Below are 27,045 nucleotides of genomic sequence, written 5' to 3'. Positions count from 1 at the left end.
AGGGCAAACTAAGGGGAGGGATGCATAATAAATAACCTTTCTAGGTAGAACACTTGCAAATAACAAAAAAAGTAGATATTAAATATATTTAGAGTTGGTAATAGCTTTGTAGAAATGTTCAGCCAAAGGCATTAGTGCTAACAGCATTGTTTAAATTGCCTTCTTTGTCTTATTTCAGAGAAGTGACAGTTGTGCATGAAGTTTTTCTTCCTGACTATGTCTTGAAGTACTGCACAGTAGGAATAACTGATTTTGTCTGAAGGGCATTTTATGGAGAACATTTAGCTATGCTAATTATTTGAGGCTTAGTTCACGCAGCTGTTAATCCTCTGACAATACCTGAGAGTGAACTTTTGCCTTCCATGACAAGATTTTTATATATGCCATTTGCATGTGTAGAAGAAACCTACTTTGTTCATTAAAAAGGACAATTTTCCCCATTTTGATAAGGAGATAAACTTCTGCAGGAAGCATTACGTGTAATTTAAGTTTAATGGTGCTATTTGGGCTGGCTGTTGGGTACTAAATAGTCATTAGCGGTGAGAAGCCTGACAGGGAAGTGTAGACATGACCCCAGTACAGTTCTCCCTGGGAGGTGCTTCTGGACTGTGTTAAAATAAATAATACTGGAGAAAAATAAATATGAAAAGCTTTAGAAAATGTCAAGGTGTGGAACGGGGCTGTTTCCCACTTCTCTGTTGCCCACACCCAAAGTCCCTCACCGCGGGCAGAAGGCGCCGGCTGCCTGAAGCAATCCAGCCTCCTTCTCCTCCCGGAGGGGTGCGAGGGCAGTGCCACAGACGCCACACCCCGCCGAGGGCAGGGCAGACAGGGTAAGGCTGCTCATCTTCCTCCTCCTCCTCCGTCTGGCCGCGGGGGGCTCCGGAGGCGGCGGCCGCACGCAGGTACCGCGTCCCCCCGCCCGGACCTCGCCTGAGGGTGGCCCCGGCCAGGGCCGCCCGCTCGGTGCGCGCCGTCGCCATGGCGACGACACCACAGCAGGGCGGGAAGGGCCCCGGCCCGCGGAGATGGCTTCACGCAGGCCGAGGTGGTCTGCTACCGAGCCTGGCTTTCCTTCCTGACAGGAAAAGTGCAGTGTCTTACCAAATCTTCCTGGCTAAAACTTAGTCCAACTAATAAGAACAGTTTTAGAGTGTGCATGTGTATTAGCCCTCTAAGCTTGCTTGCGGATAGGTTGCAAATACCCAGTGGTAATGACCCAGGCTACTTGGTCATTTCCACCATAGAAAGTTCAACAAGAAACGCACTATAATTTTATGTTTTCCATTAAAAGAACAAGTGTGCAGTATTGTTAACTTCAATAAATAACGTCAAACTTCCCAGAATCATAGAATTATTAAGGTTGGAAAAGACCTCTAAGAATAATACCATACCATAATACCATAATAATACCATACCATAATACTTTCTGCTGCCTTCTCATTTTTTAATTTTAGGGTTTGCTAGGACCATGTTTCATGCTTTCCTTTACGAGACACTCATAAACTTGCTGCTTAAGGAAAGTTCAGATCCACAATAATTTGCAGTCTTCCAGGAGATGACATTTTGAGGATGAATCTGCATCATTAATAAAAATGTGACAAAATGTGACAAAAATGTGAGGAAAAAATACAGTAATGAAAGGCAGTTTCTACTTCAGTAGACAAACTCAGATGTTATAGCACCGACTACATGCAATACTAATTTGGGGACTCTTGTTTTAGCCACTGCTTTAAGATAAAGACATCATGGATAAATATGAAATCCTTAAGAAAATTGGAGAAGGATCTTATGGCAAAATATTCTTGGCAAAAGGAAAAGTGGATAATGAGCAATGTGTCATCAAAGAGATTGATTTAACTAAGGTAAAACAACAAAACCTGGATGATAACAGTAGTTATTTACAGAATTACGACAACTGCATTTAGCTAACGTATGAGCTTGGGTGTCACATTTGTGGTTGCATCTTGATGACAAACTTTCCAAAGACTGTACACTTTGACTGCCTGTTTAGTGATTTTAAAAACATAACTATGTTTTTATATTAACAGGTTTTTTCTTTTTTTTCTTTTTTTTTTTTTCAACGCTTTACCTACCATATGCGACGCTACCTGATTTAAGCTTTATAGCAGATGATTCAACTACAACAAAACTATTGCTACTGAAATAACAAGCCATGATTTTGTGATACATTTCTCTAAACTTTTTCTTTTTCTTTTTTTTTTTTTTCCAACATGCATGTTTTCAGGCATGAGAGTAATACACAACAATCTTTCTGATTCTCATTTATGCATAAGGCATTTTGATTCATCTAATTTGAAATGTCCATTCTGTAGCTGTCATTATCTCACCTACCTGGCTTGACTCCCTTTCTTCGAGAACAAGGGATACTGTTTACTGCGTGTGTTTTAGACTTCTGTTTCAGAATGAAGTGAATTGGGCCATAAACGCCATGTTTCTTTCTGTGGGCTGTAAAGGCAGGTTAGGGTGGCTAGCTCAGGTGTCAGAGTAATGCCACTCCTAGGTCCAGTTCCAAAAAGACACACAATTAAACTCCATGTGATTTCAGTACAGGGAATTCAGAGGTCAATTTCAGTGAGCGTCTACTTGCATGTGACAGCCCTTACATTCTGGGCCATGCTAGTGAACTTCTAATGTTTTAGAGAATCATAACAGAAGAATGAATTTTTATGTGTCAGTTCTAGGAAAAGCTACATAACCTTCAGGTTCAAACCCAGAAAAATTGATATACTAGTAATGACAACTAAATAAAAAATAGTTTTTCTGTGTTCATGACCAGTAATATGGTTATTTCTAATCTCATATTTTGATGTATGCAAAATAGAAAAACGTAAGTTAATAAAGTGTTATTGCTTATCACAGTTGTTTAAAAATCAAGAGGTGGTTACAGAAAATTCTGACTTCAAAGTAGTAAGATTTTTCTTACGTGGTAGAGTGTCTTTCTAGTATGTGGTATGTCTCTGTGTCATTTATATGGCTGATTGTGTGTCTTTATTTTCACCTTTTGATTTTTGAATCTTTAAGGGTTACATTTCAAAATTATTTCTTAAGAATGAGAGTAAGAAACTTACTTTTGTAAATGAAAGAGGACATTTTAATAGAATCAGTATGGAATCACTGAAACATGAGTTTATAAGAAATAATACTGATGAAAGTGTGGTTACAATGAACCAAATATAAGTTTTCCATTTACTATAACGGGGTAAAGATTTTGCTTGAAATGTTGCAAGAACTCATAACAACTGTAAAACAGAAGATCTTTGTTTTTAACTTCATTCTTTTGAAATCACCCTTATTAAGAACACAGACTCACCTAGACCTTTATTATTCTAATACGTAAGGGAAGTTTAACTTTTGAGTTTACCTCTATTCACCAACTCAACTCTCAACCAACAATTGGTAATAACATTTGTGTAGAAAGTTTAAAGGTAGACATTTGCCTGTTTGTAAAACATCATAATTTGGTTTTACTTTGATAATGTTCCAGTATATTTACAAACATATGCTGCGAATGTGTGTACATCATATGTTCTAGTATTTCTGCATCAACTTAGCACAATCTTTACGTACTTGCGGGAATGATTTGACAGCAATGTAACTATTATTGAAGAGACTTAAATACATCATCGCTAGCATATAGTTCCTTAATTCTTTGTAGATGCCTGTGAAAGAAAAAGAAGCCTCGCGGAAAGAAGTCATTCTTCTGGCCAAGATGAAGCATGCAAATATAGTCACCTTCTTTGCTTCTTTGCAAGGTTTACTTTTAACATTTTTATTTTATTTGTGACTATAAAGGCACAAAGGTTTATTTGTGACTATAAAGGCAGCAAAACCTAGTTTGTTCGTATTGCCCAACCATAGGCCTATCCCCAGCACCTTACTTATCGGTGGGGTTAGGTGCCAACTCCTAAAAATGAACACAAGGTACCAGGTTCAGTCATCACTTTCTTTCTCCTTGTGGGTGGGTGGGTGGGACCAAAAGTACTCTGAAGCAAACACTAGATCCTGAGGTGTGTGCATTGCCTCCCTTGAACTTTAATCTTGACCTTCAACAGAGGTCCAGAGTTTTGTGAGACTTTCTCAGGAGCTTCAATAGAAAAAGAGAGTTTTTGAGCACAGCAGGAAATAGGAAATAAAATGAATTAGAAAATAGGAAAAATAGGAAAATAGGAAAAAAATATATTTTGGGGTATCAGTAAGGTTGCAGAAAAGATTTGGCTTGGACTTTGGGACTGAGGGAAGGGGTGGAGCGGCTTTCCAGCTGAGGCTCATGCTGGATTTTGGAGGGCCTGTGAAGCAAAGGTGAAGGCTAGTGTCCATAGAAAGCATACAATTAATGTATGTTTCAAGTGGAATTTAATAATTTATTGCTGTATTAATGAGTAATAAAGGAATAAAGGCAAGAAATACTTTTCCTTTCAGAAAACAACAAGCTATATATCATGATGGAATACTGTGATGGTGGAGATTTAATGAAGCGGATAAATATGCAGCATGGAGTACTGTTTGACGAGGACCAGGTGAAATAAATTACCTTTAGAGGAAAGGACGTATTATGTAAAACACATTGTTTGAATTATGCACTGCTAGCTACTGTTTCTTTTCTGACCTCTTATAAAAAAACTGAACATTTTAAAGAAACTTTGATAGTTTTAGTGGGAATTTAGTTTTCTTTTAGACTTGTTTAAGATCTTAAATTAATTTATTAACAGTATATTGATGCCAATTATATTCTTTCCATTGCTCCTTGTATTCTGGAGGCACTTTATCTTAATAGTACACCTGCTCAGCCAGAAAGGCTTTATTTTTACAAGGTGTTTTAGAGGTGTAGGGGGATGTATTATATACGAAATTTTCATTCTTTTATGCTATTTGCATCATGACATATCGTGCTTTATACTAGTCAGTGGTAAATCTCTCATTCATTTTATTTGGGTCAAGAGTTCTCTGATGCCATTTAAATTGTTAAACTGACACAGAGGAACAACGCCAGAATTCTGACTGCTTTTGGAGCATGTTCACAGGTATTTCAGTTTGTAAATAGGCGCGTATGAGAGGTATTGCAATTCACAGAAACAGAATTTCCTACTACTCCTTAACTTATTCCTTCATCTTTTAACTAACTTTAGCTTGCTGAAGGAAATCTTTTATATGTTGGACTTCATATTTGGAACTCTAAGGATATTTATTATGCGTAGTCTTTCACTTTTGCAGTTGCAATGAAAACTTACCTAGATACTAGACAGAGAGTATCTAACGTGTTAGTGAAAATCTACTCTAAAGTATAGAAGTGAAAAAAAAAGGAAAAAAAAGAAATTTTGTGACATTTCTTTTTCCTTTAGTAGGAAAAGAGAAACTCCTTAGCGTAGAAGTCAGTTGGAAGTGAATTATTGGTTCAGCAATGGTGAATTTTATGATCCAGTTGGGAGTCATAATAGAGGCAGAGAGAAAGAATGAGAAAAATGAGAGAAAATAAAAAGAGGACAAAGTCACAGATCATGAAAAGACAAAACAGGGAACCAACACACACAAAACTCTTGCCAAGACAAAATGATGCATATCCACAGAATCACAGATCCAAAGAAAGACAAAGGAAATACAGTCAGAAGGGATTATAGAAACTAAAGATGCATCTGATAATCAAGAACAGAGAGCAAATTGCCCAATTTAACGTAACATCGTTAAAAAAATCTTTATATTTTCAAGTATATGCCTAAGAAAGTCTCATTTATGACATCAGCCATATTCAGGAAATCATCTGTGAAATGTTAAGCATTACTAGATGAAAGATTATTGCTTGAATTAAAGTCTTCCATGACCATCAATTGTCCTTAAGATAGGAGCATGTAAGCACATCTTTTGTTTCTGAATTAAGTCCAGCAGCCCTTATTCAATAAATCACGTATATCTGAAGTTAAATACACGCTTAAGAGCTGTCCTGGGGCAAGGATAAACTGTTGTGATTACTTATTATCACAAGTTTCTTCATACCTCTGTTGTTTAACCACATTGCAGACCTTCATCCTCTATTTCTTCTTTCCTGGATCACATTTGGTATGATTACAAATACTATAAATGCATGGTATGACTTCCACTGCTGAGGGTTAAGAAGATGCCACCCATTTCTGTCGTGTTTTTGAACTCATTTCTAAATAAATGTCTAGTATTCTTAACTCTTTTTTGACATGATTATTCAGTCCTTGCTCAAGTAATGGTCTTGTCATAGTCAATGAAAACTTGACTGGGATACAGGAAGTGGGAGTTGGTATTTATTTCCATTTAGTTTCCTGATAGCACTGAGAAAGGAAAGCAAAACTATGGCATTAATTTTACTAATTCAAAAATATTTTTTCTTACTATTCTATATTGCGTGTGCTCAACATTTTAGATTTTGTTGTTGTCTTTATTGTACATATTTTCAGTAAGATGTCCCATTGGAAATTAGAGCCATGCAAATTTATCTATATATCAAATTTATCAGATATCTATTCCTTTTGTCTTTCACCACAGATTTTGAGTTGGTTTGTGCAGATCTCCTTGGGCCTGAAGCATATTCATGACAGAAAGATTTTACACAGAGATGTAAAAGCACAGGTAGTAAAACTAGAACTGGAAGGGGGGTGATTTTTTCATGTCAAAATTTGCTTTAGAAGCTGTGCCATGTTTCATTTTTTGCATACCAGTTTCTTCTTTGTTTGCAGAACATTTTTCTTAGCAATAATGGAAAGATAGCAAAGCTTGGGGACTTTGGCATAGCAAGACAGTTGACCAAGTAAGCACCTCTTTCATTAGTCTATGATCTACACCAAATGTGACTATTTCTGAATGTTCAGAATGCAACCTGAATGTGCAAATTGTTTGTGGACTATGCTTGGTCTAGGATATCATGGGTCTGTCACTATATTATTTTTTTCTGGTATCCTAAAATGTGCCGTCCTGAACATAACCACAGATCCTTGTAACTGGACTCTTGTTAGGGCGTCTTTCCCTCAATCTTTCCCTGTTCCTTATGGAACTGACATAGAGAAACTCTGGAGGTACAACTCTTTTTTTGCAGTCCTTGATGATCACTTCTGGTGCTTCATGGAAAGAAAAAGCAGTGAACAGCATTAAGCATTTGGAAGTAGTGTAAGAAAAGAGTTTGTTCAGGTCATACTATTTCTTTTCTTAGTATGTTCTTCAAAACTGTGCCTATATTAAAAAAAAAAAAAAAAAAAAAAAAAAAAAAAAAAAGCCAGAACCCATTCTTCTCTGGCCCTTAGAGTAAATGTTTTGTCATGGCTTGCATCCCTCTGGCTAAACCTCTGCCGAAGAGGGTGTTCTTATCTTTATTGACTCTGGGGACAAGGTTGGCCTAACCTACATAGTGGCCAGACATTGTCTAGGAGAGTGCTTTTTGACGTGGTCAAAACATGCCAGGGGGCTTGCTAACAGAAGGACAAGGCTTGAATTTGATCTCTTTTCTGAGCCTCTTGATATCTTTGACCTTGGCAGGATCTTGTGGCAATGAAGTTCCACAGTTTGTGGAAAGATGATTTCCTCTGATGATCATTTTGCAGATAGTCCTTCTATTGTCAGTCCTTCTCAGTTGCTTTGTACTCCCCCTCCTGCAATTCACTTGTTGCAACTTTTCCTATCCCTAAATTAAATCAATCCAAGCTGAATCACATTTCTGTCTACACAATAAAAACTTTAACCAGCATAGACAGTTTGTGCACTCTCTTCAGACTTACTTAACTGTGTACCTGTATAAAATACTTTAATGCATTCTTCAGGTGAATGTACAGCATAGGTAATTTCTGTCAAGGCCCCATCAGATTGCTTTGAAATTAGGCCTAAATAACTTTGAAAGTTTGGTGGTGCATCAGAGCTGGGAAGTCTTGCTGAAAGTAAACCTCAGAATGTGAATGCGCAAGTATGGGCATTTTGAGGAGTATTTAATAGGTATCTGGGACTATAGAGACAAAAATATTTGGAGCTTGAATGTACTTTTTCTCACGTGATGAGTGAACTAATTTTCCTGGTCCCTCTTCTTCCCTTCCCCTGTGATACACAAAGGCATTTCATCTCCATTCTCCACTTCCAAATGCCATATAGTGCCCAATAGTTTTACTTTGTTAGGTATCCTTGACACCTCTGGCAGTCAGACTTCATATTCTCTATAAAGAGGGTAACTTTAAACTTATACTATAGAGTGAGAGGAATCACACTCTGTGATTCTGTTTCTCTCCGCTGACTTCCCAGTGGCTCTTGCTGACATCCACAGGGTAGATAACTAAAAGCAAGTGGAATGAATCCAACCGGTGGTATTCGGCTATACCTACATAGCAAGTCAGCAGCAAAGATGGAAATAGAATTCATTTACTCTTGCTTTAGTTTCTGGACAGTTGTTCCACCTTCTGCAGTTTCTAGCTTGCATGACTGACTGGCACCTACGATCTTATTTCAATGAGTATGTTGGAGACTTCGAATATTTTGAGGTGTGGTTGACAGCTTTCAGAATTATGTGTTAATGATCATCGTTCCTTGCAAATGTTGATTACGATGCTGGTAAAAAGTGGGGAAAAGAGAATTCTTGTGATTTCTGTTGAAATGCAAACACTGCATTAAAATAGTTGGTCATTTTTACACAGAAATGGGAAGTGCTTTTGTGTTTCTTGGGTTGTTCCATCAAGCTATTATTCAACTATTTTGAGAGCAGAAATAATAACCCCCACAGGCTCTAACTCAATTGCTTGCAGACTTATACAATGTGTAAGCCTTTTTATTCATTGTGTTTCATTAGCACCATGGAGTTTGCCTATACCTGCATAGGGACGCCTTATTATCTGTCACCCGAGATCTGTCAAAATCGACCATATAACAATAAAACGTGAGTCTCTCTGTTTTCTTCATATGCTTGTTCATGAGGGTGTGCAGGCACAAGAAAACTTACCATGATGTCATGGTTTAAATCTGTATTTCTGCAGGGCACCAGGAATTTCACATGCATCAGCTAGAGATAGCTTTACTCTTCAGTCCTGCTAAGAATATTAAGCAGGCATCATTTATATCATGTGCCTTTTCCAATAATAATAATAGAACCTAGTTAGGTACTGTAGAAACATTGGTGCCAGAGCTAAAAAATAAATTTAAGTTTTTTTCTTTTCAATGCATCCTCAGAAATATCAAAAGTTGCACCAATATTAATCTCCGATGGAATGATGCTAGTAAATTTGAGAGCTGAAAAAAAAAAAAAATGATTACATCTATGAAAATATTATAGGCTTTTCCTGAAACTTGAATTCCTTTTATTTACAGAGATATTTGGTCTCTTGGCTGCGTGCTCTATGAGCTGTGTGCACTAAAGCATCCTGTAAGTATCTTAGAATCAGATCAATATCATATTACTAAAAATAGACTGAACAGCCTGGGATATATGTAGTTATAACAATATTCATAGACAGCTACTAGAATTATTTTCAATTTACTTCTTGATATTAAAGGATGACTGCCAGTGTTTAATATTTTGTATTGAATTTTTTGAGCATACTAAAATACAATATATTATATTGTATTTCTAGAATTTTTATGTATATGTATATATGTATGTCAAACATATATTTACTCTTTAATAAGTGCTATACTTTCTCAAAAGGCAGATGGAAAGAATTAAAGCTATACTTCAAGGTTAGGCTTTAGGCACATAATTTTATTCATTTCTACTTGAAAATACTAATCTGTACTTGCTAAAGAGTTTGAAACCTATGTTTCCCCGGAGAGCATTTCAAGTCTCAAGAAACATTTTCCTAAAAGTTGTATTTTGTTTGGAAGCACATTCATGTCAAAAGATAACTGAGATAGCATCTTCAGGAAACTGTGCTGTCCTCTGCATGATCTGAGCCTCAAGTAATCCTCAGCCTGTGAATGTGGACAAGGGAACAAAGCAGAAACTAATCTCAACAACAGAAAAAGGGTCGGATTCCTGGGCCCAGCAGAAGTTGACCTGGGCTTTATTATGGTCAAAGTCAGCAGAGCAGCACTGGAAGGGAGAGCAATTGTGCTGAGCTGAGAACAAGGGAGGAAAATTCCAGATTTCACGAAGTGAGAAAACATCATTATTTCTTCTTATGAATATTAGCTATTCTGTTTCACAGAATCACGGGATCATTTAGGTTGGAAGAGACCTCCAAGATCACCTGATCCAACCTCATTTCATATTGCTGCCCATGTTTTTAATTTGAAGGCAGGAACTAGATGCTGATGTAGAAAGGAAATGCAAGAGCAAATTTTGGTTACAACACCTTCAAATTATCCAAATAAATAAAATAGTAATTTAAGAAAGTTGTTGCTTTCAAAATTAGTTTTGCCTGCCTGAGGCCCTAAAAAGCAGACTGATGCTGACATATTAAGAGATCTTCTGAACAGAGAGGACAGAGTCAGCTGAGTGGCATCAGCTGTTAAAAATCAGATTGTACCCTGGTTCCTGAGAGAACACAGACCACAGAGGCTAAGTTGTGGGAACTGAGGCTTTGAAGGGGAACGCTGTGAAAGCAGTATGTGTGCAGGTCTCTGCTGAACAGCTTTTGGCAAAACTATTGATGTTTAATCCTGGAAAAATTGTGTCTGTGTTATTGTATGACACTGTATGACATATGACACTCCGAAAAACCTCTTCCGAGTACCAAAGCTATCAGACCTGCTGAGTCACGTAGCTTAAATAGGAGAACATAACCAGCAAGTAGTTAGAGAATAGTTCTGTTAATTTCTCACAGCAAACTATGGATAGGGGGAAATTATTTGTGAAGAGATTGCATAGCACAGGGCTTCTGTCCGCAAGTACCCTTTTCAAATTTGGATGTTTAGTCCATCATTTCCAACCAGCAGTACTTACTGTCCTCTTTCTATTGCTTTTAATGATTAAGTTTGAAGGCAATAGCTTGCACCAGCTGGTGCTGAAGATTTGCAGAGGATATTTTCAGCCCGTGTCTCCCAAATATTCGTATGATCTGAGGATGTTAATTTCCCAGTTGTTTAAAGTATCTCCAAGAGATCGGCCATCTATGAATTCTATTTTGAGGAAGCCCTTCTTGCAGAAGCTTGTTCTCAGATATTTGCCCCCTGAGGTGAGTGCCTTGTACTGCTGCTTGCCAAGAGAAAAATACATATTGTAGTATAAACAATTCTATCTGATACTTTTTTGTTTATAGTTAACACAGGAAGAACTCAGTCTCACTGTGATACACAGAAGAAAGCCTTCAGCATCACAGCCTGGAGCCAAGCTGATACAAGGTAAAGATAATATTTAATGATTTTAACATTGGTTCTACACTAACATTTGTTAGTTGTGACATACTTGATGGTGATAACTTGCTCCAACAGTCTTTGCTGCAGTCTTGGATACAAGAGTTCCAGACAAATTTGGAAATTAAAAAAAAAAAAAAAAAGGAGAGAACTGAAACAGCAGAAGCATTTACCCTAGACATTGAATCACTGTCCTCCCTGTTCAGGAAAAGCCAGCTCTGAGACCACATCACTTGCAGCATTCAGCTAGAAAAGCTGCAATACATTTCTGGTTTATAGAGGTCTCCCTTCTATTCAGTGTACTTCTTTGCAAAACTAGGTACTAAAATCCACTCTACATGAGTGTAACAAGTCATAATGTTTTCAAAAACATGTCATTCTAAGAATGAAAGGCAGAATTCCTGGGAACTGTGAGGTGTGGTGAAGTATGATGAAAGGATGTAAGGAGCGTTTATTGGCTCAGCCTGTCAGTGTTAGGTGTATGCACCCTACTATGGTTTGCAACTGCGTGATCAATAATCATGTAGGAAGCACAGAAGGTAACTTGTTAATCTTTTATTTTTAAAAAGAATGTAAGCTTCAGAAAGGGAGAGTCATGGACGAAGTTCCTCCAGAATCTGGAATGGTGACGCCTGTCAAGACGCAGGAATTCTTTCAAAGAAGTGAATGGGAACCTTCAGGATGGCAGCAGCCTCAGGTATGGTGCATCCACATCGCTGATAACATTTAATTATCTTAGAAGGCAAATTCCTCCTGTTAGAAAAGGTCCTTTAAAAGGCTTCTTTAAGATAAATTAAATTCAACCTAATGCCTACAGCAAGTCAGTGGAGACAGTTAAGGACTGCAGAAGTCTCAGAAGAGGTGTTTTAGAAAGCCTAAGTGGGAAACACGGAGTTCAGGCTGCTTCAGCCTGGTCCTTTGTAACAAAAGCAGTCAGGCACACTTTGCATTTATGTTTGCACAAAGGCAAATGAACTTTGGGTTTGCATTTCTGCCATAAAAGCAAATGTACCGATTCTTTTATGTCACACCTCCTGAGGGCCCATTCGTGGGCAAGATTAGTGGTGCCCTCTGCCCTCATTTCAGATACTATTAAAACAAACTGGGATAAAACCTTACAGCAGGAAGCCCCAGTTCCTCACAGTGATCTGTGTCTGATCTGTGTCCCTCTCTCATTTTCTACCTCATTGTTTCCTCAAGCTATGTGCTATCTCTAGCCTCTTACTTGGCATCATCTCACACCCTCACATTTATCTTCAAGAGCATGTAGTGCTCTCTTGGGTGCTGACGAACCAGAGCAAAGCACAGTTAGGATCCGGGAGCTCCCAGCAGTAATTGCACATTGCAGTTACGGTAGATTAGCTGATGTAGAGATTTGTGGAATTCCCAGAACTGCAGCCCTCAAGCAGTCACTTAGATACCTGGGGATAGTGCTGGCCCAATGCAGAACACAGGACTTAGTTTTCCTCATAGTTACATTTGTGCATATCCAGGCAAGTGCAGAGATGCTGGCTGAGTTTCCTTTCATCATGCTCTGCTGTAATCAGAGGCAGAATTTTGTCCACAGTGTTTGGATCTGCCAAACATGCTCTAATGTTATCACTGGGTAAGTTCCCACAGTCTTTCATCATCTAAATGAAGAAAACATATTTTTTTTCAGGGTTGTGGGGATATTTGCATAGCGTCATGCTTTGAATAAGTTGCTTCAGGGTTCACAGAATCACAGAATATTTGAGACTGGAAGGGACCCTTACAGGTCATCTTGTCCACGCAGGGACACCTAGAGCCACTTGCCCAGGACCACATCCGTATGACTTTTGAAGATCTCCAACAACTGAGATTTCACAACCTCTCTCTTCCAGTGTTTGGTCACCCTCACAGTAAAAAATGTTTTGCTTATATTCAGCTGGAACTTGCTGTGTTTCAGTCTGTGCCCATTGTCTCTTGTCCTGAACACCGCTGAATAGAGCCTGGCCCCATTTTCTTTGTACCCTTCCTTGAGGTATTTGCACACACTGATGAGATTCCCCCTGAGCCTTCTCTAGGCTAAACAATCCCAGGTCTTTCAGCATTTCCTCATGAGAGGTGCTCCAGTCCCTGAATTATCACCGTGGCCTTTCACTGGCCTCTCTCCAGTAGCTCCAGTCTCTCTTGTACTGGGGGGGAGACAGAACTGGCCACAGCCCTCCAGGTGTGCCCTCACTAATGCAGAGGAGAGGGGGAGGAACACTCCCCTTGACCTGCTGCAGTACTTTGCCTAATACGAGACAGGATACCGTTAGCCTTTTTTTGCCACAAGGGCACTGTTTTCATGTTCAGCTTATCCACCAGGACCCGCAGGTCCTCTTCCTTGCGGGGTCCCCCAGCATGTACTGATGCCTGGGGTTGTTCCTCCCCAGGTGCAGGACTTTGCACGTCCCCTTGCTGAACTCCATGAGGTTCCTGTCAGCCCATTTCTCCGGCCTGCTGAGGTCCTTCTGGATGACAGCGTGACCCCTGGCATGTCAGCCGCTCTCCTCAGGTTTGCATCAGCAGCAGACTTACTGAAAGCACACTGCCCCATCATCCAGATCGTTATCAAAGATGTGAAGCAGGATTGGGCCCAGTATTGACCCCTGGGGTAAGCTGCTAGTTACTGGCCTCCAGCTAGGCTTTGTAACATGATCACCTCTGGTGCCAGCCAGTTTTCAGCCTACCTCTCTGCTCATCCAGCCCATACTTCATCAGCTTCTCTATGAGGATCTTTAGGGAGACAGCACCAAAAACTGTACTGAAGTGAGGCAGGCAATATCCACTGCTCTCCCTTTCTCTTCCAAGCCACTCATTTCATTGTAGAAGGCTATCAGGTCGGTCAAGCATGACCTTCCCTTTGTGAATCCATGCTGACTATGCCTGATCACCTTCTTGTCTTTTCTGTGTCTGGAAATGGTTTCCAGGATAATTTGTTCCATTACCCTGCCTGCTGCCAGTGGGGCAGACTGGCCTGTAGTGCTGTGAGTCCTCCTTCCTGCCCTTTTTGAAGATAAGATTGACATCTGCTTTCCTCTCACAAGTACCATAGTCAATCAAAGATAATAAACAGTGGCTTCACAATGACGTTTGCCAGCTCCCTCAGCACTCGTGGGTACATCCCATCAGGGCCAGTGGACTTACTTCTGTCCAGTTTGCTCTAGTATTCTCTACCCTGAACCTCTTCCACCAGGGGTATGTCTTCTTTGCTGCAGACTTTCTCGGAGGGGAGAAAGAGTGCAAGCTTCACTGCTCGTAGTTCTCAACCCTCTTATTTAGATGGTCTGATTTGTTTTTCCGATTGCTTGAGATTGCCATACTTCTGGATACCATACTCTAAAACTTCATCCAGGGAGAGACAACACGTACACTTTCTGAAATTACCTCGTCCCTGGGATCATTACTGGCAGTGGAAAATTTTCTTCTATAGATATGAATCTATATTGTGCTGGACTATATAATCTTTATAATCTGGACTATGCTGTAGGTAGATGACTCTATTTTCAGTGTTTCTAAGGAGCAATAATTAACATATTTACCATCTAATGAAGGGATACCGAGATGCTTTATAATTTATGCAAGAAAAATAAGCAATATTCAGCATTTTGCTCATACACCATGTAGTGATTTTTAGCCTCCCACCATGGAAATGTTTGTGGATGTCTTACTGCAGTTCTTTTTTATCATGCAGCAGCAGCTAGACGATCACCTTTCTCTTCATTGTTCTTACGAGATGGAAAAGACAGTCTTGTCACAAAGTAGAAATACAGGAATGTTTCATCACAGTGAGGACTTGGAGAAATCAAAGGCAAGCTCCCACAGGCACATAATCAACGAGATTATGCACGAGCACAGTGCTCCCCTGAAGGCAGCAGTCTGCATGTTTACTGCCCACAACTACATCCCAGGTTCCCCTTGCTGTCACATGTCAAAGTAAAACTCTCCTGGAATTAACTCAGTGCTTTGGGCTTCAGAATGATGGCGTGGCTCAAGGGCAACCAAGGTACAGGGTGCAAAGCCCCATGTGGACTGACTCGCACAGCGTGGGCTGCTGCTTAATCACAGGAGCTGATGGAGCAGGGGAAAAGGGAAAGACCACAGTAAGATTAAATACACCCTGTATGTAGCAAGTTAGGAAGTTTCTGGATTATTTAAGAAAGGGCTTGGAGAACTTAACACTAACTCTACTGTGGACAGCCTGCATTACCATGCAGCTCATAATGGGGAGGACAGGAAATAGTTCAAACTGGTATTGATACAAATGAAAACAGGGCAATTAACATTCTTCATTGTATTTTCAGCCACAGAGCTCCAGATTTAAGATGGCAGAAAGGCCAGAGAATACCAGAGCGCATGGCCATTATGGTCATTACTATGATAAACTTGACAGCTTGCAGAGGAAAGGTAATGCACATTATGACCTTTCTCACATCAGCCAAAGAGTTGAGGAATACTATAAACAAAAAGGACAAGTTGCACCTCCGCCTCCCCCACCTGACGGGTAAACCTTTCTCACTATTTATTAGTAGTGAATTGTCCTGCAGTTATCAGCCTTCGTGATTAACTAGCACTGTAAACATGGCGTATTCAGTATAGTTCCTTCTCTCCTTGTTCTTTGATTTTTATTTTTTTTTACTTAAGTTTATTGTACAATGTAACTCCTGTTTCTGTCTATGCAGAAGTTCTTTCTGATTGTATTGTCCTGATGTTTGAAATCTTATTATCAAAATGTCTCCCAAATCTCAGTGTTTCACTGAATGTGGAGTAAAACACAGGATAAGCACTGTCTTTGCTTCCCACCAGAATCAGAATCAGATCTAAAGAGCAAAAGCTGTTCTGTACTTGAGGGAACAGAGTAGGAGGCAGACCATGCAAATGTCGTCTTCCTGCAGAGCTTACATTTTGTTTTCAGATATAAAGGCACGTTCTCCAGCAGTCTGTGTACTTTAAAGCCTTTCTTTTACAAAGCAGAAGCAGAACCTTTGTCTTACTTTTGAGATTGTCCGTCCATTCCATGACTGACCACTCATTTAGAGGATCAGGAAAAATAACTTTATTTTCACTAACAGTTTCACATACCATTTATCAAATAGAAGGTGAAGAAGAGCTTTGCTCTTCAGAAGATTAATGTAACCAAAATAATAGCAAGGGGAACGCCCAAAATCAGTATGTTTTCTGTTTGTTATTTTACTGTTCCATATTTATACATATTTTATCCCTACACATATGTTCACGTAGTACAAACACAGCTGGTAGAGAATTATTTGTGCAGAAGATAGAAGCTGTGAAATAAAATATAGTATGTGAACATCGCTTTCTTCTCTCAGGCCTGCAGAATATCTTCAAAGGCGTTTTGAAGCCCAGCAGTACAAGATTAAAGTGGAAAAACAGCTGGTAAGTAAGTACTGAACCACAGAATAAAATCTGTAAAAGAAACTGAATGAAAATCCCAGAGATGAATTGATGTCTTTCCAATAGACTGTAGCACTGACAGATAGAAAGCTCTGCTCTAGCGGGTCTGTTGATCTGCTCTACAATGGTCATCTTGAGGTTTTATTTTCTAATATCAAACTATAGCAATGTAAAATTCTACTATGACTCTTACCTGCAAAACTACACACTTGTCTTACATCAATCTTCAGTGGAAGAGGGAAAGTGAACTGAATAGGCCCTGAAGAAAAGGATTCTAAATGAAAATTCCTTTGCTCAGGGATTTATTTGTACACCCACAGGGACTGCGGCCATCCTCTGCTGACCCATATCATGACCAAATACAGCAGCAGAAAATAACGGAAGAGTATCTCAAATTGCATCATCAGGACGTGTCTAGAAAGAATGAAATGAAAGAACAGGTAAATAAAATATTTTCCTGAGTTGCTTAAAGCTGTTTTCTTACACTCCTTGACAATAGTGTTCTTTATGTGAGATTTTTTTTTTTCCATTGGACCACTAGGAAAATATAAGCTCTGTGCTCATCTGGTTCCATCTTGGAGAAACCAGTGAAGACTTGCGCAAAAGCTGACCTCCATAATCTTTTTGAAAACTAGGACCTTGATTTTGATTTCAGTTCTGCTGAGATTAGAGGAATTCCTTCACTGAACAAACTAACGGTGGAGGACAACAGATCCTCACATTTACAAATCACAGAAAACAGTCTTACCTGACTATTCATGTATGTATAGTCATTGCTCATAAATCATATGGTGACATTTAGAATATGATATAATAGTATGTTATGCCTGTTGCTTCCATACTTTAACTTTAGGAAATTATTTTATACAGAAACAATAAACTTCTGTTTTATTTTGGGAAGGAGGTTGCAATACAATAAATGGTTTATAATTTTTTTTGTCCTCCTAATTTTCAGTCCTCTGTGTTAAGATTGTGAATTTTTTGAGTCATTACTCAGACAATTCTTAGTTTATTCTTGGAATTAACTATTTTAGGTGTAACTGGACAGAAAATCCAGCATAAAACATTCAGAAAAGCTTCAAAAGGGTTAAAGTCTGGAACAGTTATAACTCCTAAACGTCCTCTAATAGGAAGTATTAAGCAATCTTTAAAATTGGCAGTAGTGGACACAGATCCCTTTTTCTCACATATACGCAGTTTGATAGCCATAGAATATTTTGTTGAGCTAGTGCTATTTCTGTATGTCTTTCTAATAAATACGTATTCTACCTTAATGTTGTTTAATAGGAGTACCTGAAACAGTTACAGAAAATTCGGGAAGAATACCACAGCAATATAAAAGAATTCAGATTCAGAGCAGGAGTACTCCAGGTAGCAAAGCTCAAACTTGCATGCAGTCATTTTTTCTTCTCCTTTTTTAAGGTAGTACACTTAATCAGTAATTGAAATGAAAATTTTATAAACCTGTTCCCTAGGACAATCAAAAAATACAAGATAAAACCTATCTGGTGAGGCAAGGGAAAGCTGAGAACCAGTCTGAAAGCACAGATACGGCTGGAACAAAAGAAGAATCACTTGAGGTATCTCGTAGTCTAAACAAAACTTTTTATGTGTGGCCTTTGATTCACTCTGCGAGAGTCCTGAAAAATGCTAAAGCTTAAATCTTACCTGATGTTTGCACCGCATCTGAAAATCTTCCTAGGTTCCTTTCTTGAATAGCCTGGAAACTTTATTGGGATGAGTTCTGATTTGTTTTGGTAATTGTTTTTCCCCTATAATTATTGGGAGGTACTTTTGTTTCTTTTCTTTTTGTGGTGTGTTTCTTTTCCTTGCTTTCTGAGTGAAGTAAAGAAGCCACTCACAGCGCAGACCTTCATGAGAATCCTGTGCAGGAGACACGGTAAATACGAGCTCAGAGTAGAACATAATTACTTTTCCTGTAAGGATCCAATGTAGGGTGTATGTTACATTCCAGTTTTCTGTGGATTCCTTACTCAAACAGAAGATTGGGAGAAGTGGGAGGAAGAAGCAGAGCCAAAGATTTCAGCTACAGGAATCCATCACTTCTGTGTCATCAAATACTACCAACACAGGCAGTGGAATGGAGTTTCAGAATTGTTCCACTTCTACTTTAAAATACTGGTGTGATGAAAACCAGATGTGGTGTCCAGACCACATGGAGTTCTGCGGCAACAAGTCTGCTTCTCCTCAAGTGAATGGAATGAAAGCCTCAACTTATTAAAATTTATCTCAGCGTGCAAATTGCCAGCTTATTCTGAAAGGGAAACAATGCTGATCTAGTTAATAGGATTCTTCAGTCAGAATTTCCTTCATGTAGTGCAGGATTTCCTGCGCTGTTCAGCAGCAAGGGGCAGACCTCCACATAAACTGGTGACAGACGTTGCTACCCTACTGCAGCTGGAACGGGGGCCAAAGCTGACATTTTAAGTAGGACACTCTTCAGTGATATTCATGGATCCTGGAGCTGGCTTTTACTAAAATGATGCCACACACCATTTGGTGGGATATGCCATATGCCACCGAAGCCACAACAGGACAGAAATGTTATTCCCATGGGAAATGCATAATTGAAAAAAAAAAAAAAAAAAAGGTTTTACACCTGTTTGTCACCTTAATTCATGGGCACTCCATCTACTGGAGAAACTGCGTAGGTATTTCTAAAAAGTACAATCTGTGAATTGTGGCTTCACCTGAGGTTGAGGACACGTCCTCATAGCAGGAGGTCACTGAAGGAGCTGTATGTAATTATTTACTTTGCTTTTATGTGGCATGTTCTAACACAGGGCATAGGAATATGCAGAGGAGTAATTAAATAGCTTTTAGGTGTTAACCAGCAAACAGGATAATATGAAGCATGGCTAGACTTTGTACAGGTATAGGTTTCAATTATAATCTTGATTTTCATCACTTCCAAAGTCTGCCGGAATGAAATCAGCGTGAGTCATCTTGCATATCATGATAGAAGAGAAAAGATGTGTTGTTTCTGGACGCAGTACTGTATCCTCTAAACATGTTTTTGAAAAATCCTGTTTTTCTGCTAGATAAGCCAGAATTATGTCTTTTGGCATTAGAATCTAAATAAGGCAATGAATGAACTATTCTTATTGGTGTATATAAAAGGAAATCAATGGCAACATTTATTACTAAAAAGAGTCTTTTTATATAGGGTATATACATATACTGGTTCCAAAGAGTGCATTTTAAAGTTGTTTTTTTTTTTCTCTCCCTCCAGAACATGGAGGAAAACTTTGAACAAGTCACACTCCAAGATAGGCAAGATCAAAACATTTTGGAGAAGGAATATAGCACAAAGGTATCCATACTTACTGTTTTTATTTGTTTTTGTGCCTTTTTTTTTTTTCCCCATTTTCTTCTTAAATCTGTACATTTCAAGTGATTCTGTTATGCCACAGTAGCTCTGGAAATCAAGTTATTTGAGAATCAGTTAAGAGTATTGGTCTAATGCTGTTTGCTAAAAGTTTCTGTGACAGGATAGAATCCCTAAGAAAAGAAACATACAGCAGAGCTTTTCTGGTCATTCGAGGGAGGCTCCCTTTAAATCTTCTCAGGCAGTAATCAATCCTCACTTACCTTTATATCAAACCGCTTGTTTACTCTAAGTGAAGCTATGTCAGGCTGCTAATTTCTTAACATATTGTTGTAAAACTTTCTTCTCTATAGTGCTTTTAAATTGTAAAAGCGGCTGGGAGTTGAATAGAAATGCACATAAGATATTAGGAACATTTCTGATAAGATAATAAGATCATAAGATAACATAATTCTGAAGTGGTCTAAAGGTGTTTTGTGAAATTCTGCACCGAAGCAGCGCAGTGTTCAAATATTAATAATGGCTGAGAACCAACTGTACGAACCAACTCCGTGTATTGCAAGGATTTGAATTAAATGATTATCAAAGACATCTTTTCTTAAAATGTTCCAGCCTTCTCTAGTGGATGCAGTCATTTGAAAATATCCATAAAGTGTACCTCAGAGCAATCTATTTTTGTCCTATTTGTTCAACTTATCTTGTTAAACAGAAGAAAATTGAAGTTATTTTAATAGAAAAATAACTTTCAAGTTCCATTTAAATTCCATGTCATCTGTGTACATTTAATTAAATGTTTTTATTTAATAACATATTTTAACGAAGTGTCTGAATTTTCTTCAGGGAGGAATAAAGTTTGAAATTAATTTAGATGAATGTGTTCCTGAGGAAGACAACATTCAAGAAGCAGAGGTAGGCTTCGCTTATATTCAAAGCATTTTCTTTAGTAATCTGAAACCATGACAGTAGCTCTGTGAGGTAAGGTTTAACTGTTTATATTACTGTCATCCTCTACCTGTGTTATAATGAAGCTTCGTGTTGAGGCTTTGTTGACATCTTGCATATATCAGACTTTCTTCAAGGAGATGATTGCTTGAGAAATTGGATGGTATCTGGGTCAATCTTTCACATGAGAAGTGGTGAACGGGTGCAGATATTTTCATTTTGTAAATTGGGCTGAGGGGAAAAACACAGCTCAAAAGTGAATTAGTCTGCAAATGCCGAATTTGATTTGTGAATTTAGTACATTTCTTTGAGTATTTTCTGAAATGATAATGGCCACTTCTGCAATTATTAGCTATACTGCTTTTGAAAATGTGGTTATTACTTCTTGAAAATGAGAACTTAGTACAGTTTTATAGAAAACGTAACTCTGCAAAATCCTTATCAGTTTATATACGCTAGAAAACTACAGCTATGACTCAGCCCATACTGGTGAACGCTACAAAACCAGAAATTCCTGCGAGGGCTCTATTGTGCTTGAAGCTTATGCATGTAACAGACCAAAAAGAGCAAGCAAGACCAGTAGTAGCATCAGGTAGAGTATAAATTACACAAGTCCAAGGTCAGAAACTGAGTCTTCTCAGGCTATTTCTTCTGGTGCTGCTTCATTTTCAAGATAGGTTAAAACAGAGGGGATGACCACGGCCAAGACACATGCAGGATTTATACTATCAGTAGGAACAGCGTTAGTAGAGCTGTGCAAGAAGAAAGTCAGTATCATTACAGAGAAATGGGATCATAAGTTAACTTTCTGCCTATTACAGTTTCTGGGAAGAACCTGACAATCTAGTCATGCTATCCATGGCTCAAAAAGGGTATCTTTCAGCTCAGAGGAGGGTTTCTCTAGCATGAAATACACAACTGTTATTCTAAATTATTCTCTAAGGCAACATCCTATTACATTTTTTTTTGTTTTGTTTTCATTCATGTGTCATTCTCTTTGGCTCGCATAAGGCTTTTTCCATCCTTTCTGGGGAAAGGTTGGTTGTCTTACAGTGATACAACAAAGTTCCTGTCCATTTTTTGATTGAAATATCCTCCTCCCCAATAATACTAAAAGCTTAGCTTGATAATTGTGTTATTTCAATAGTACATTCACACAGCTGTTTCTTTTTACTATGATTACATCACAAAGCAAAATGATTGTGATGAACCAGGCGTTATTTGGAAATAACAGAAGTGAGACTACACACATGATGTGATTTCATTTATTAAAATGACATTTTTAGCTGATTGGATGTAATAGCTACCTATCAATATTTTTATATTAGAATGTTTAAAGTATTTGTAACAGCAACAGAGAAAACAGACTTTCTTTCCAGTATATGTACACTTATTAAGCACTGTTCTGTCATTGTTGTTTCTTGTCATTTTGTTGTATCACAGGGCCACACAGCCCACAGTGAGACTTTCAAGTCCAGCTGCTTTGTGTTTGGTTACACAACTTGCCTGTGCATACACGAGAATGGCTGGCAAACACAGAAGAAATTAGTTATTGTCAAATATATGTTTTCTCTTTCTATTGTTTTTTCAGGTACAAGATAAAGCCGATGAGATGTTAACTTTTGTGGATATGGAGAATCTTAAGGAGAAACTGGTGGAAGTTTATGAAGATCCCGTGGACGGGGCTTTGGAAGAACTTTCCGGATACCAAACAGGTATTTCTTAAGGAAATGGGATACTTAGGATTAATTCTGAAAATTAGTTAAAAGGAAGGTAAATTCAGTAACTGTAGGCTATAGCAAATTTGTCTGATGTTTCTCTCTCATTATATCTTATAATCAACATTATAATTCCACTGAAATCTATTTTTAAAAAATGAAGTAACTTTGCCTCCTCTTTTCTTCCCCTTAGGGTCCAGTGATGCAGGTGATACTGAAGAAAACAGGAAGCAGTGGCAAACTGGAACCCCCCAGACACTACTGATTTTTTTAGCCAATGCTGATGTCACATCTGTACATCCTATGGCTGAAAATGAATTTTGTAAGAAGGTTTTTATGTTTTCCAGCAAGTTAAATTAGGGAGCTACTAAAATTCAGCCAGACTACTTACATACTTTTCCTAACAATTCCATACCAGTATGTTCACATGATCTGACAGGCATTTAGTTAGAAGGACTTTTATCTGAAGCACTCTGTGGTCTCGGTGATGGGCTGAAAATGCCAGTCTATGCAAGTGACCACTACCGCTTCCTTGGGCCTTGAGTTATGATACACAAGACCTAGGCAGTCTGTGGCCAGCCAGCCAAGAGCGTGGTGGAGTTCTGGTTTCCCACACCACACTAGTATTGCTGCACCCTCACGCAGGTATGTTTGTGGTGATGCTCCTTTTCTGCAGAGGTGAATTGCTCGTTTTCTGACAGTGCCAGGCAGCTCCAGTCACTGGGTGCTGTGAACAAGGGGCTCCAGTATTCCCCCGTTCTCCCACTACCCCAGACACACAGAAACAACCTGAATTTTTTGCGTGGATAGTCAAGACAAAGGAGAGCATTGTTAGTATGTCACTTCTTGTTCATTTCGCCTTAGATGACGAACAAGAAAAACAGGAACTTCTGAAGCTTTTCAGCCCTAAGAAGCCACTAAATTTGAGAACAAGGACAGCTCAATGAAGCTGCACCTGTATATTCTTAATATGCTTATTACTTAGCATTAAAACCGGTGTTAAGAAGTTTTTAGTGATAAATTGTCTATTTTTTTAGACTAAATAAATAGACTATTTTTTTCCTCTACAGTATCAATCAGATCAAATAATTATTAAAAAAAAAAAAAAGAGAGAAAATATTCCACAAGGGAAAAAAAATCAGGTTCCAGCATTACATGAAAGGAAAAACTCAGTGTCAAAATTAGAAAGTCTAATTCTAGCAAAAGTGCCAAGCCACAGTGATGATTTAGTGACCTGAGAACCTTCCTGTTCTTCAGCTGACCGTGTCATTCTGCCTGAAGACATCACAGAACACAGGAAGCAATGGAAACAAACAGCACCTGGGACACTCCTGAGCATCTTAGCAAAAGCAGAGCTGTCTAATGCCTCCTTCATCCAGCTTGAAGAAGAAATAGGTAGGACGTCCATTACTGCCAATTTTACATGGTTTTCTTTAGCGTGTTACTGTACCATTGGCAGAGGATCTGCGACAAGAACCAACATTTTGAAGCAGCTGACAAACAAGAAAAGCGTGGGCAGCCTCTGCCAGCAACCACTGCTGTCTGTCCTGTAGCAGTGAAGGAACATCCTTTTTCAGGACTTTGCTGTTTTCAATAGCTGGGGAAAGGGCAAGCCCTGCTTACCAATTATTACTTCATATATGCTTTTTTTATTTGCTTGGGTAGACAGAGGTACTGCCAACAAGATGGGAGATACCACAAACCCGGATCTAGCCCATGAAACTGTTGAGGTTGAAGAACCCTGTAAAAAACAATGCAAATATAGGTATTTCTGAAGAACAGCTGTAAACTGTAGTACGTAATGGCTTAAACTACCGTGGTGACTGACTTTACAGCATAGTGCATGCTGATACAGCTGACACTGAAAAAAAAGGAAAAGCAAAAAGTAATTCAAACCACTTTTCACTACTGTCAGCAGTTCATAGGACTAAAGCAAGAATAAGGTCATGCAGGTATTCTTAAGTTCTTTTTTATTTATCTGTTACATGTATTAAAATACCACACTCCCTCAACACCCAGTTCTGCCCTGCTACTCAAGCTGACATTGTTACCAAACTGAGAGGTTGCTAGTGGATTACCCACAGAATTTAGCCATTAGGTACTAAAACAATAACTCTTGTCATTGTTCTCCCTCCTTTCATGTTGAGGTTGCCTTTCAGTCTTTGAAAACGAGTATTTCTAAGGAATAACAGCTACTGCGTTCAAGCAGTAATTTTCAGTCTTTCCCAAGCAGCAGTCCCCTAAGTTTTCTTCTGAAAGTGCAGGCCCTCATGTTAGGAACTTGAATCCACCAACATCAGATTTACCTTCTTTCTTACCCTTTATAGTTTTGTGGTTAAAGTCTACAAACATGCGAGGTGCCACTGAGCAGAGGTTATAAACCACTGACTAAAACATGCGTGATCAAGTCAGTTAAGCACGGTACTTACATTGTTGGTCACTGGGGAAAAAAAATCAAATGTTTACTTGTTTTCTATTACTTTACATATACCTGTATAATTAGCTAATATACATACAAATAAAGGAATGTTCTCTCCCTTTCCAGAAGGGAAATTAACCCTGTCGCCAAAAGAAAGCAAGGAAGATGACTCAGAAAGGTGCTCCAGTGTTGCTGTTGATGATGGTAGACTTGAGCCAAGATCAGATGATGAGGACACGTAAGTCAAGCACTTCAATAGAAAAATCCATTCACCTGAAGTTTTCATGAGATGACAGGATGCATTGCCTAAAGCTTTTCTTCTCAGTTCTTTTAAATTTATAAATGAAGAAAATTTGTTTTACAGTCTGCTAATCTGATTTTCAATTCTATAATATGTCAAATGTCAATGCTGACATTAAAAATGTTATGCAGAATTGTTAACATGGCTTTGCAACTGTTTTTTTTCACCTTATAAATATAGGTAAACAATCTTCCAGAGAAGGGTAAAGAAGCAGTTTGTGTGTAGTTTGCATATTCTTTAAAAAACATTTTAAACAATCTCAAAGGCTTGGAAACTAGAAACACTCGTAACAGACACATAGAATTAATAAAACTTTCTTTCAAATTTTCAGAAATTTTGAAGATTCTGAAGATGAACTGAGACATGAGCTGGAAGAATCTCTGGAAAAAGTGGGAACTCCTCTGGCAGAGAGAACCACAGAGTCTTCCATGCTTTCAATAAATAAAGGTCAAACACATGAAGAAAAGATGAGCTTAACTAGCAAACTGTTTGGAAAAGCTAATGATGATCTAGAAAATAACTGTGAGTCCCTTAGTGTTGACACAGATAATTAAAAAGTCAAGCAAGAAGCAACAGCTACGTAGAGCACCAGCATGATTACTGTTTCGGACCATTACTATCCTTGAAATTTTAACCGCATCAATGACAAATTTAAAAAAAACAGGTAGCTGACATTAAATGCCAAGTAAATCAGCTACTCTTCAACAGAGTTAAGCATTCAATTAAAATTGAAAGGGTTTTTGCCATTTTTTTAGAAGGAAAAAAAAAATCAGGCTAATTTTAGATGTCTACAATTTGAAAAATTGCGATCCAGATTAAAATGCACTTTTCTCTCTTGTTCTAAGCTACGTGGGACATCTCTGACAACACTCGTTCGGGCAAATTTCTGACTGCATACTCTTTAACCATTTTTGTATCACTTCAGAAAGGCTCCTACTCAGTGGATTTTATTTCTGTAGATCAATCAACATCCTGTTTTAAGAAACTTTTCCAGCTTCTCATAATCTGAGTACCACTACTGAAGCTTTATAATTCCAATAGTTTAATTTGCATAGCACTGACTGCACACAGTACTTCCAGCTATTGAGCAGTTGTATACAGTAGGAGTAGAAGGTTTTACTAGCACCATGAGAATCGCGTGTTCCCCAGTTCCTAGCATAGGACAGGGTTCCAGTGGTTGAACAATGACTTCTTCCAACCATATTTTCACAGTGTCATTAATTCAGATGAAGTTTAAATAAAGGAAAAACAAACAAAAAAAACACATTCTGAAGTGATTTTAGTAGCTTTCTGCACTTCTCAGTTTGCTATGCAACATAAAATAGTGCCGTGATGGCTCAAAATCTCCACTTTTGATATGAAAGCAGATGCTTTTTTTTAATATGTTGCTCACTCTGTTCTCTTTTATAACAAGCAGTAGCTTAGAGCTTTAAAGTTCTTATTTGAATACCATCTAATTATGTTCTCTAATCTAGACCCTTCTATTCCCAAGGAACAGAAAACTTTTCAGTAGAATAGGGCTAGAAAAGTACCATTTATTATACTGTAAAAGGACATGAGGTAATAGCTAATGTAAGGAGGATAGACAAGT

The 27,045-nt window shown here is 38.4% G+C and overlaps 1 protein-coding gene across 3 annotated transcripts; it reads left to right on the top strand.

Annotated features, from left to right (window-relative positions):
• The first annotated feature begins 189 nt into the window (after positions 1–189).
• On the top strand, positions 190–26,706 carry NEK5 (NIMA related kinase 5). 3 transcript variants are annotated; one of them, XM_040542976.1, is made up of 23 exons: positions 190–1,145; positions 1,725–1,865; positions 3,680–3,776; positions 4,444–4,541; positions 6,532–6,615; positions 6,723–6,793; positions 8,807–8,893; positions 9,322–9,376; positions 10,926–11,126; positions 11,211–11,292; positions 11,874–12,001; positions 15,615–15,814; positions 16,641–16,707; positions 17,046–17,165; positions 18,013–18,096; positions 18,201–18,305; positions 19,979–20,059; positions 20,915–20,983; positions 22,608–22,731; positions 22,928–23,056; positions 23,992–24,129; positions 25,280–25,391; positions 25,786–26,706. In XM_040542976.1, the coding sequence occupies exons 2-23, from the start codon at positions 1,749–1,751 to the stop codon at positions 26,006–26,008; spliced, it is 2,472 nt and encodes an 823-aa protein (XP_040398910.1). In that variant the 5' UTR covers positions 190–1,145; positions 1,725–1,748; the 3' UTR covers positions 26,009–26,706. The 3 variants fall into 3 exon arrangements, with proteins under 3 accessions (XP_040398910.1, XP_040398921.1, XP_040398901.1); XM_040542987.1 differs by having other exon boundaries at positions 190–1,155; positions 24,016–24,129; XM_040542967.1 differs by having other exon boundaries at positions 190–1,155.
• Positions 26,707–27,045: the final 339 nt, after the last annotated feature.

This window comes from Cygnus olor, chromosome 1, assembly GCF_009769625.2.
Source record: "Cygnus olor isolate bCygOlo1 chromosome 1, bCygOlo1.pri.v2, whole genome shotgun sequence".
NCBI lineage: Eukaryota > Metazoa > Chordata > Aves > Anseriformes > Anatidae > Cygnus > Cygnus olor.
The sequence above is the reverse complement of the archived record's forward strand: the minus strand, read 5'-3'. Positions and strand labels throughout refer to the sequence as shown.